The sequence below is a fragment of the Ylistrum balloti genome, unplaced genomic scaffold (assembly GCF_031769215.1).
Source record: "Ylistrum balloti isolate Yb309-2 unplaced genomic scaffold, AGI_CSIRO_Ybal_v1 Utg369616, whole genome shotgun sequence".
Classification (NCBI taxonomy): Eukaryota; Metazoa; Mollusca; class Bivalvia; order Pectinida; family Pectinidae; genus Ylistrum; species Ylistrum balloti.
In genome coordinates, this window is record NW_026781889.1 from 165716 (window position 1) to 178862 (window position 13147).

At 33.6% G+C, this 13147-nt stretch overlaps 1 protein-coding gene across 1 annotated transcript; it reads left to right on the forward strand.

Moving 5' to 3' along the window:
• Positions 1 to 11300: 11300 nt before the first annotated feature.
• LOC132548511 (uncharacterized) lies at positions 11301 to 11735 on the forward strand. The gene has a single exon (XM_060212382.1). The coding sequence runs from the start codon at positions 11301 to 11303 to the stop codon at positions 11733 to 11735; it is 435 nt and encodes a 144-aa protein (XP_060068365.1).
• Positions 11736 to 13147: the final 1412 nt, after the last annotated feature.

The following is a 13147-nucleotide window of genomic DNA, read 5'->3' on the forward strand; positions in this document are numbered from 1 at the left end:
GATGCTCCCTCAATGTATATTAATGAATAAAAAGTAATTTGCATTAAAGACTCATTCACAATTTGTAAACGTTATCATTAAAATATCAAAATAAGAAAACTTTAACATTTGAAAAGAATCATAATCAAATAAAGATTCAATAGAACAAGAGCAAAATAAGAATAAAAGACAGATTTACACGCAGTTTTTTAAAGCATATGGAGAATTAGACCAGGTATTCCGGAAGAGTAAACGTTTTCAGCTTCATCAACGACATTTTTCATGCAAACCGTGGTCTATCCATGTAAATCATGTCATGTTCTGAACAAAGAACATGGTATACAGCAAAGGAACCAACAGGCATTCTAATGAGCTTCAAACACGTCAAGCTTAAAATCATACAAAGATACAGAATAAGTTTAGCTATGACGACCGTAAAACGTCCTTATGATTTTCATCAACCTGCATCTTTTGAAAGTGTGCTCACAGTTTATCAGTTGACAGCTTCTTGTACAAAAATCGTGATACTACACAACAAATTCACTAACATTTTGACATCACAATTATGCAACCGGTGTTAACGATATCCGCTAAGACATATTCAGATGTTAATGTTTGTAAAATGGTATAGATTTATATGTATAGTCTCGGCTTGTCGGCTCACTCAGAGTGAAATGGGAAATAATAGCGAATTGTATTTGGTATTCAATTACTTGATAAAGTCCCTGAAACGGGCGAACCTACATAAAAGCATGACATTTGAAGGGTCATTAACTAGGTCACTATGACCCCTGGTCAAGAGGTTTAAGTATATGTACTTTAGATTTACTCTAACAACATTTAAATCATTTTCGTAACTCCTCTGTTCTCATGTCATTTGTTCACTGACGCGTAACTTTTAAACGCAGAAAGCTGTCCACCTAGCCCAAAGCTCGGCATGGTGGTGGTGCAATGACTAATTTGCCCGTTATCAGTATAATGTGATAGGTTTTTCTGCTGAGTGCCTTCCGCAATATACTTCAATTTGTAGTTTCAAACTTTCACAATGAGGCGTTCATGAACAGATCGTAATCTCACAAAAATTAAGCCATCATACACAGGGACACCACCCTTAAATTATTATAGCTTCCATTCGGGCAACATCAACCAATTAAAAACCTACAGATGTGACAGAACGTCATTTAGAAATAGATTTTTTATTAATCATGTCTGTTATGCATTTGATATCGAGATTGCGTTATGACACGTTATAATGCATCGATGAATGCTTGTTCATTTCAATCATTTTCCCCGAATTAATAAGATATGCTCGGTGTTCAATTATCGCTCTGTTCCTCACTGAAGTTTCAACGCACATGTATAATCAAGAACGCTATCAAAATATGTGTCCTATTCATGGTTTAAATACAGCTGTTACATAAAAGGCCATACAGCTGTTTGTAGCCCTACAATTATTGCATAAGGACTTATGGTTTGTTAGAATAACTCAATATAATAATTGTTTACACGAATTCTGATAAATGATTTGTGCACCTGCCCTACTCTATTTTAATATTTGTTCATCCCAGTTTGAAATACAATATAACTTAACAATGCTTTATGTATCGATGAAATATTTGAAAAGAATAAAATGAACACCACAAATGTATGAAAACGTCAGTGGAATACATTTTGTCATGTTGATATTATATACATAATAAAGAGAAAAAATGTAGATATTAAAACTCAATATTCACATTGAATGTTTGTTTTAACGCATATAAATAATAATGATAATAATAATGATAATAATAATGATAGATACGAGACGAGTATCAGAATGACAAAACGCATTAGCTAATATCTAAAATATGCATTCAAATAAACATACCATCTCAACATTATTAAATCATTTCAGATTGAAACATACAAATATCGGAATTACAAGAAAAATGCAAATAAAACTGATATATGAGCATTTCATTCAAAACTGCCCCTTAGCCAATCATATCACTCTATTGAACCATTGATGACGTACACGGTCTGCCTACACTCAGTTAGTTAGATGAATAAAGCAGCGGACATCGTTGAGGTTTCGAAGTATACAAGAAAATCGTGGACGATGGCAGCATGTGTATTGCCAATGTTTTTTACTAATCATTCATCCTAGAGTTTTCCGGTAAACATAGGAGACAAGGACATATTACAGTTGGCATTATGTTGAGACATTACAACATCTGTTGTTTGTCCAGTGGATTACGGATTTGATTTGTTATATCTCTTGGCATTCTGATGTATTTATAGTTGAAAGGGGAGAATAGGAACGTATCAGTAATATTAACATCATCGTTCTTTCCGCCGGGTAATAATATGTAAGATTATGTCACATTGGGATCATGATGCTGTCCAATGCCAACGTCGATACTCTGCCGAAGTATGAATGATAGGCGTCATGTTCTGGCACGCGTCAGAAGGATTGTCTTGACGACCAGTTGACGATTCATGAATATTCAATAAAAAGATACGTTATATCGTCATCATTTACTATTGACAGCATATGACCGTATATCTCAATCATAAATTTGGAAATTGTATTTTGCTGGTGACGAGTAGTGGTGACAATTAAACAGATATGGATATCCCTATTCCCATTCATACAGATTTAATCAAACCAATACAAGATAATTTAGTGTCAGCCACTTTTGTGCATGATTCCAGACATCTAGGCTAGTTATCAAAGATATGCCGGAGTCACTGACCGAAGAACCCACCTTGACATTAGATATTTACCAAGTACAACACGTAAAGAGTTAGCGGTGTGTACGAATACACAGCTTATTTAAGAAAACACGTAACGTAAACAACAATAAATTGGTCATTGACACCGGTGAGGTATATATCACCCTAATCAGTCAGACATTTAATCAATAAGCTGTCTATGAACTATGATTACATACCAACATTATTTTTTTTCTAACAAACGAGAAAGAAAAAATAAGTTACACAAGTAAACTCATTTCACATATATAATGTATACTTGTACAAAATAACGACATTTTATCGATAAGAAAACAGTATTCAGTTCCCTTTTAAAAAGATTTGAGAGTATATGTTGTGTTCCGTTCTGTGTTTCGAAGCATAAAACTTCAAAATTTGTGGTATGTTGTTTTTCTTATTACTTATTCACTGAAGATTATATATGTATAATGGACTGGTAGTTAAGTGTAAAAGCGACAGACATATCATCACTTAAATGTGTTGATGTGACGAAAAGTTGAATACCTCATCAACAAACATAGCAACAGTGATGTGTATTGCTAAAAAAAGACTCAATATTTCGTCCTGATAGAAGATTAATGGTTTTAGCGATGGAACCGCTTTACTCAATCATCTTAGATAATCCCGATCAGATAGCTTTTCTGAATTACCTATGAAGAGTCACTCTTTAATAGCATGCTTTCCATCATATCCATTAGACATGTGATATCACTGAAAGCTTCCATAAGAAGATTAATGTTTCCGCCATCTTAAAGTGGTATTCTCGTGAATTGATTTGATATATTATTAACACCTCCTCCAAAGACGACGTGAACCTGTCTCAATACATATATTTCAACCTAAATAAACTAAATCTATCTTAAACTTGAAAGCTCAACGTCACCCTGGTCTAGGTAGAAGCATAAATGATAACATACTTTAGCATTTCTCATTTACTTTAAAAGAAACATGTCAGCATAACATTATCATAATACAAAAGCAAAAAGATAGAATTAGGGTCAAATATCAACAAAAAGGAAGAAAACCCCCCAAAAAACAAAAAACAAAAAAAAAACAAAAAAATACAATACAGCATCGCGCGCACAACTGTACGATAGGATCGCACATTTTGTGCGTTTCGGTAAAAATGGTTGGCTGATATTACGGATAGGACATTAAACTGAAAATTCGTGAAGTTATTACTATATAGCGATCGTCAAAATTGAAGGACAACTTTCGAAATGAGACAAGACCTGCATTACGTAGACTCGTATATCGTTTCACACCTCAGAACGTAGCGAGTAGTAGTGCCTCGGGCAACAACAGTTTACCTTTATTCGGGTATAAACGTGACAGGTCCGAATCCGTACCGGCTGAGTCGCCCGTTTAAAAACACATTTCAGATTTACCTGAGCATATATACTTTTGTTTTACAAAAGGATTGAAAAATAAGAATAACACAGAAGTAATGAAAATAAAATTTCCTTTCTGCCAGTATGGTATTTCATTGCATTTCATTCAATGTTTACATATATAATGAATATGTAATGTGTGTTCGAACACTAAGTCTAGTCATGTGTAGCTCTTTGTAAACAAAACAATTAAAAATACAAGTGTGTCTAACCATTCAGTATGTGTCCAACCTATCAACGGCTTAATTAGGAAATATACGTAGTTGTATTCTTATATATTTAGAAAGTAAATAAACCCTATCAAACACTTATATATAAGACATTTCTAAATTTATATCAACCACGATAGAATCGCACATTTGTGCGATAGAACCCCACAACGTGCGCACAAATGTGCGATAGTTTATATCGGCCAATTTTCCTATCGGGACTGATAGGCAAAGCAGATTTTCATTTCAAATTGAAACGTCAAAATATCTTCTCAGGAACCAGATGTGGTAGAATCAAATATTCTTTAGGGATGAAGTGTTTAAAGAACGTTCTTTGTTGTTTCTTTTTCTTTGTTTGTCAAATTGATCAAATATAGCTTATCAACATAATAATCATACAAATTCAGATTCAATACAAGTAGTCCAAAATATGAACAAAAGAAAGGGTTACCACGGAAACTCCCGCAGAAACTGAAGTACAAGGAAAATAAGAAAAATCCTTATGACGAAAGTAAAATTTCACCGTAATTTGTATAATTCCGCATCTTATGAAAGTCTGTGTTACAAGTTTATCCGTCCCCTTGAATGTCGAATCAACTGCGACATGTAAACACTATAGGTTGGTTGATCATACAGGGATGTTGCTATCAAGATATGAAAAATTCACAGTAGGGAAATTGAAATCACGTTTATCATGCAGCATGGTGGAAAGCTGTCCATGTGAATTTCCTTTTAGGAAAAGATCAAGTCATTCCTTGAAAATGTACTCAGATCTGTTGTTCTATATTCGGTACTTGCCATAAACAAATAATATTTCATATAAATATTTATCTATTATTTATTGGAGTTCTGTCTGGTTGTCTCATTTATTACCAAGATGAGTTGTATACCATATCACTACAACAAAAATAGAAATTTTCATGAAACTTTGTGTTGTGTCAGGAAATGAAATACGTGAATGTAGGACAGGGTTTTGTATCAGTGCCATGGACAGTTGACACTCATACAGTCTTTACAATATCATTTCCCAATGTCGACGAAAGACATATATACTAATTTTATATTTTTGACCAATAATGATAATTACATGTACATCGTGTGCATGTTCTTATTCTCGGGTTAACGACATTTCATCAAGTCAACACAAATGTTTCGGAAGGCAATGTGGAAAAGAAATGATAGGTCGGTGCAAAGCGCAGACGATGGAGCTTGGCACCAAGCTTTACACCAATTCAGATGGATTACTAGTTCAGTTTTGTCTACAAACACTGCCCCTCCAATACCGTTTGATTTCTTATGAAATGGCTTTTATGCATATAAGACAGTTAGGTTAGGATCATTTTCCCAATCTTGTAAAGAAGCTGCTACAGTACATGTAACCTAAAACAGATATAAAGCGTGACGTCAGCGAAATATGTCACTCTATCAGTCTTGGTATAGGTGAATGGTAAAGAGAATATTCATCAACGGTTCAGAAATGGTTGATACCTAATGTCAAACTATGCTCAGTCCAGAGGAAAATCGATTGATCTTCGAATAGATTAGAGATGTTTAACACATCATTAAAGGTAAATTTATGTACAATGTACGTTCACGGTCATTGAATCTGTAATGTCAATAAAACGTTCCAACAATCTAATTGAAATATAGACTGTGACATGTAATTGCTTTAAAATAATGAAATACAGGGTATCATTCTGGTGAATGATTATTGAAATATAATATATAGTTTATAATATAAGATTGAATTAATTATTTTCAGTAAATATTATTATTCAATGTTCCGACTCGGTATAACAGTTGCTTTTATAGTGAATGACGTGATCTCTATCAATTTACTAGATGATATTTTTTCAGATCAGAAAGTTAATTATTATAAAACATCCTAATCGAGTCAAATCATTTTAATGGCGATTTCCGGGTATTAGACAAGACGAATATCCATGTGAATTGTTTTTGAATTGTTGTTCAGTGCACCACGGATCCTATTCATTATATGATCATCAGCCCATCAATATTTAAAAGGATATTCAAATTAAGTTACAAAATTTCTGGCTGCTCTTTATATTTCAAAAACTCGTTCTTATGGCTTTCAGAGATATTGTTAGCATCACCATATCTCTCCGGTGGTCAGTTTGGACAAGTAAAATTGGTAGGAATACTCCAAGCCAAACCGTCGAAATATAGCGCATCGGGAAATCCGGACTTGAAAGGTCACTGGATAACAGAGGTTTTGCAGCGTATTGAATACCACAGATGCTGTTCACTAAAATTTCTGCCAGTGATACAATTTTATCACATCGTTAGGGTTATTTTTACATAATGTACATAAATGTTTCCTTATAACATCGCCAATCTGCTATGACGCAATCAAATGTTTCCTTATAACATCGCCAACCTGCTATGACGCAATCAGGGCCTAGCAAAAGGTTGTAAATCGACATAGCTAGATCTATGAAAAACACCAAGAAAATACCAACATGGCAACATAATCATAATTCAAACTCAAATTCCATAAAACGTAAATAAATATGAACAATGGAACGATTTACACTCATGAAAAAGTATAAGGAGAATAAGAGCAGTCGTTCCAGAAGAGTAAGCGTCTTATGCTTAATCGACGACATCCGCCATGTAAACCTTTGCCAATCCAAGTGAGTAGTGTCACATTCTTAAATGAGACCAAGGTTTACAATAATCAAACCAACAGGCAAACAAACGAGCATTAAATAAGTCCAGCTTCATGTCACACAAAGAAATACAATATTTCTCAATGAGATCACTATGGCGACCATCAAACTTTCCCATAATTTTCACTAACCGGCATCTTTTGGCCCCTTGTGTTAAGAGTTTGTCAGTCAGTTGACAACGTCTTGCACGAAAATCGTGATAATGGGAACGGGATCCGGAATATCAAATCAACTGTGACATGTAAATACCATAAGCTGGAGATGCAGGTATATTGCTATCCAAAATTTGGAAAATTCACAATATGAAATTAAATAATATGTTTGTTTAAATGGTAAATTGAGGTGTAATTTACGTACGTATTTTATTAAGGTCGAACATGAAAGTATTGCCAATATAGGACAAATGTCAATGAAGTATTTAGAATCCGATTTTTTTTTTCATTCAGCTTGCAATACTTATTGCTGCCAAACCTTCATCGCCCGGTGTTATGTGGGCTTCCTTATTGTTTTGCTATATGAACATGTTTAACATTCTAAGTTCCACATTTGTTACATTGATACTTTCTATTTACAATCACAGATAATGTTAAAAAGTTTATTTTCTTACAATTTGTCAAGATTCTAAATACAAAACATATCATTTGGTTATAGTTAACAATGTCATGCATACATTTACAATAATGCAAGCAGATGAGGCCAAAAAGGTTATACAGTGAATAAAGGAGTCGTTTGACCGGACATTTGTAATAAAAGTTGTGTTTATTGTTACCTCGTGGCCTAGACGTTATAACACAGTTATAGCTGACAGAATGATCAAGGCAATGGAATGTATAGAGCATAGTCTATTGAAACGAAACAACAATGAACTCTATTGTGGAAAATGAAAACTGATTTTGATGCATGTAACTTAAAGTTTATATATAATTTTGTAAATAATGATAATGAATATGGCTAAATATCCATTTTCGAAGATAAATATAGCTTAGGGTTTATACAGTATGTCCTATACATTATATTATTCGTTTTTAGTTATATAACATTATTCAAAATCCAACACAAAGCTGACGAACAGTAATAACTGGAAATAGACAGAGCAAAATTTCCGATGAAATAACATCAAATTAATGGGGGAAAGCCCTATTACAATAAAAATCGTGTTGTTTTATTTAAGTCGGAGGTTTTGTAAATGATATCAAATAGATTTTTTCCTGATAACAGGGTATCGAATTTTACTCTAATGTTACTGAACTGATCAATAGCCAAAATATCGTTTCATATTTTTACATATATTTATTTTATTTATATTAAAGTCTACTTTTGAAATAGTTAACAGACAAACACTCATGACAAACGAAAAAAAACCCGCATATTCAATTGAAGAAAGTTTTTATTTTGTATTAAACGCGCGAGTTGTCCAGCTGAGGGAGGAAACTTGAGTACCCGAACAAAATGTGAACGGAAAGATGAATTTACATAGGTACCAGTGACCTTTTCACGTGCGTTCGGGGAATCGAACCTCGAGCGTCTTAGTGAAAGGCGAGTACGTTTCCACTGGGCCACCCGAAAAATTAAACGAATTCGTCATCTTGACCTTTAACCATCGAATTCCGTTGTGCACGATTTGTATTAACAAACATAAAAGGCAAGATAATCTTACTTAAGACATTACAATTGAAAAAAACATGACTTTATCAAAGAAGTAAATAATCTTAATTTATTAAAGATGTAATAAATAGAAGGGTGTTACTCAATTCAAGAAGTAATACATTTGAAGTAAGAAAGTCTTACTCAATTCAAGAAGTAATACATTTGAAGTAAGAAAGTCTTACTCAATTCAAGAAGTAATACATTTGAAGTAAGAAAGTCTTACTCAATTCAAGAAGTAATACATTTGAAGTAAGAAAGTCTTACTCAATTCAAGAGGTAATACATTTGAAGTAAGAAAGTCTTACTCAATTCAAGACGTTATATATTAGACGTGCTTAATCACTTAATTCATGAAGATCACTTCAACACAAATTTGATACATTTTCCTTCTTATATTCTGCAGTTACTACCAATGTCTTATATGTGCGAGTTAATTCAATAATGAATATGCTAAATTAATTTGTTTTTAATTCAAAATTATGTACATGTTGCATTTTCATTGCGTAAAAGCGACATTGTCGTCTCAAATGCAATTTTGTAAATATTTACGCAAATTCAAACTATACCAAAGACAATATTCGATTCCTTAGTCTTATCATTGTGCACGTAAAAGTAGTTGGGGATGTGTATGTTCCTTGACCGTCATGGACGAGAGTAATAAAATTAGGCAAACATGGGAATTGGTTGAATAAGTCGTTCACAATCTGAAAAACTGCGGAAGCAAGTTAAGATGGAATGACTTATAGATATGTTGAATGATATATGTACATAATGATAATGACAGCAGGAAACAGAATGATAGGAGTTGTGATGGTTTTTGGACTATATAAACCTGTTCACCAGTCAGGTAGGCGGCGGTCAAGCGATTCACGTGACACATAATACAATCAACTGACCGCTTCACTTGTTAGGTTGCTCGTGCATTACGTCCAGTACACGATTACACTCTTAGACCATCGTTAGAGAGTTTGCTTAAAGTCCATTAAGGTCGATAACGGTCAGAGGTGCGGGCATGTTTGATCGAATTTTTTTTTTTCTCCTGTCATGTCATTCATGCAAAACAAAACAGCTTTATTACAGGAAGAAACAGATGGAAGTTTGTATAAATAGGCTGACCACTGCCGCATAAATCAGACGATACTTGAACACACTACTACAAGAAACTGACCAGCTCAGCACAATAGAAGGTAAGTATTCAATATATACGAACTTAGATTTCTTTTTTGATACTGGTATATATTAAGAGGTAACTTTTCTTAATATTCAAATATCTTGTATTAGTAACCTACGAATTTTCACATGAATGTATTCTGCATTGGTTTATTTTTCTTACAAAAATCTGGTAGAATACATCATCGTTCAACATATCAACGCTAGATTGTCTTTTCTTTAATAAAATCATTTATCTTGTATACATATATAACATATACTATTAATGTTTTATTACTTAAACCTCTTTCGTTTTCATTGCACATTACGTATTTTTATACAATATGTTAACGATATATACTGAAATCAAGTGTTGGCTATCTATTTTGAAAACAACTTCATAAACTTGAAATGCAAACTACAAGAACTAAAACCTTGCCGATTTTATATAGCCAACTGATTTTTACCATAATTGTTCGTTCGTGATATTAAAACAATGGTTTTGTCAGTCACATAAAAAATCAGTTATACAGTGCATTAACAGTTGTATATATTTACTTGTCGTTATTCTAAAATTATCTGATGTATAAAAATTACGACATTTATCTAATCATGGGGCCGCTGCACCTCCCCATATAGACTTTTACTTTCCTTTAGATCACTTTGGGTTTTCCTCAAGTTTAAGGCCCTTAGCATCACTGACGAGTCCTATAGAAGAACGAAACAGCTGTATAATGAAGTTTAATTTCATTGTTTGGCTCTTCTGTATCTCACTCTAAATTATGAAATGGTTCTATTCGATTGTGCTTCTCTTGTACAATGAAATAGACATCTGGGAGCACATTTAGTTACACCAACTATGTTTTATGTCACAAACTTACAGTTGTTGATTTACAGTATTATAAACGCTTCAATAAATATCATTTGTATTAACACATTTTCTACTAGTAATATTAAATAAATTAATTTAGAAAAACGTCAAAAAATAGTTTTTGATAGTAAGTTGTTTACGTCATATATATATATATTTGGTAAAATCTCTTGGGTTCCATTATAGCTATCTTAATCACCCTTCACTCAAACCGATGAAGTTCGTGGTCTATTCTAACCAGACCAAAGCGGCGTTTACGGAAATATTTACTCATCGCTTTATAGTTAACAAAGAATGAACGGAGCGAAAAAACTTGTTTCTAGCATGATCCCGATCATTTTTGGACTCCCTATCACAGTGTGAGTTTTTTGGTGTCTTTGAATTTTGTCAAACATCTGTTGGCCCTAGTAATAATATTTTCCTGTGTTAAAGAGCCGTTACGAAGAGGATACCAGTAAATCTACATACATGTAATCGTTTAGAGGACAACTATTGATCAGCAAATATAGAAACTAACACTTTATTGCGTAATGATAATCTAAATGTGTTACTAATAGCTTAAGCTAATACATCAATAATATCATTCAAAATGTGAAATTACAGGATGATGTGGACCGCAGGCCTTGTTCTAGCTGTTATCCTGGGTGTGTGCACCGGCACGTACAATATGTACAACGGAGGTGGTTATAGAGGATATGGTTTCGACGGGGATGACGGGTTCGGAATGGGCGGCTACGGTGGTTTTAACAGAATGGGTTATGGCCAGTCCGGGTATGGGATCGGAGGAAACTTGGGTGGAGGTTATCAATCCTACGGAGGATATCCATCATACACATCTGGCTCTATGGGATATGGACGCTACCCATCTTGGGGAGGAGCCGTCGGGGGGATAGCCGGCCCCCAGGGATATGCCTATGGCGGATATGGAAGGGGACCCTTTGGAGGATCAGCCGGTTTCATAGGCGGCAGGCGATACCCCAGTTGGAACCGCAGATACCCAAAGGGTAAATATCCGATAAAAAAACTCAAAACAACGAGTTAGATGGCTTGCGTTTGCTCTTTCTAAAATGATACCTATATATAGCTGGTTGATATTTGTGTTTGGTTTGTATATTTTCATATTGTATCTACAAATAATTATCATCCTGAAATGTCATTAAGAGGCATTACCATCCATAAATTATTGTAGTTTTGACAAATCGTTTAACTAACGTAGAGCATGTAACTATGTATACCCCTAATCTTGCTGTAAATTTCCTACATGTATCAATCCGGCTTTGATTTGGATTGTTTACTTAGTTGTTTCTTTTGTTTATTTATGTGAAGGATCGAACTTATCCACACATAAATCTGCTTGATCTCACGAAACTTTTTTTTTCTTATTTCCAGGTAAGGGACGTTACAGCTATTAAACACAACTGCTCCTACCTAATCACGTGCCCTGTGGTGTAACATTTACATCATTTTATACTTTGTTTGTCCATTGTATTGTCGTGTTTGTTCTTTTATTGTCTGGAATAAATAAATAGTATTTGCCTATCGTAGAGTTGGGTGTATCCATTTCTTCTAATACCAAATATTATCAAACTGTACCATAATACGTCTTCTAATAGTCTATAAATTATTTGGTTTCACAACTTATTGACAACAAACACACCGTAGCGTTAATACGTTACAACTTACTTAACTATTATCTTTATCAGAAAATGAATTCAAAAGTCTTTACACGAAGTACCTGTCCATCAATATCTTTATAATCCCCTTTCTTTACCATTCGTTCCGGTAATCTCATCATACGTCAGGTGCCATCGATGAAAAAGAATGCACTTAACCTTGCAGAACCCCTGGTCGTCTAAACGTGACCAAATATGAAACAAATGTCTATTCGATATCCTATATCCGTCAATTGCTTATAGTTCAGATTAAATTAAGTTTTTGTCTATATATTAGTATTTTCGTTCTGTTTTCACCTTTAACGACTAAAACTGATAGCTTTTACTGCATTTTTGTTTTCTTTAATATCTTTTGTTTCCTGTATAATCAGTGACATGCACACTTCAGATAATTCATTAGGCATTACAGTATTGAAGAGGAAAGGTGCAATTTCACAGATAGGTTTGGCACCGCCTATAGCATTGTTCAAAACAATCACAGGAATCTGAATATTAAGGCGTATGTGAGTAATAAGTATAAACACCTATATAATTAATATAAATAGTTAAAATATTACAGAATTCCGATGACACAAAATGAAAATGCTTACAGAATTTCGTTGTGAATCTATATGCCCTGAAATATGATGGAAATATTAAGCGTCATATTGATAAAGAATGAGAATATTTCATATAAACATATAGTATAAAATTATGTAAAAAAGAATGTTGAAATAAAGATTTCTTTTAGATGTAAAGTAAGTGATAAAATCAGACAGACACCTTTACTGAGTGACCCAGT

Coding starts and splice junctions, on each gene's coding strand:
- LOC132548511 (XM_060212382.1), top strand. CDS start 11,301: ATGTGGACCGCAGGCCTTGTTCTAGCTGTTATCCTGGGTGTGTGCACC.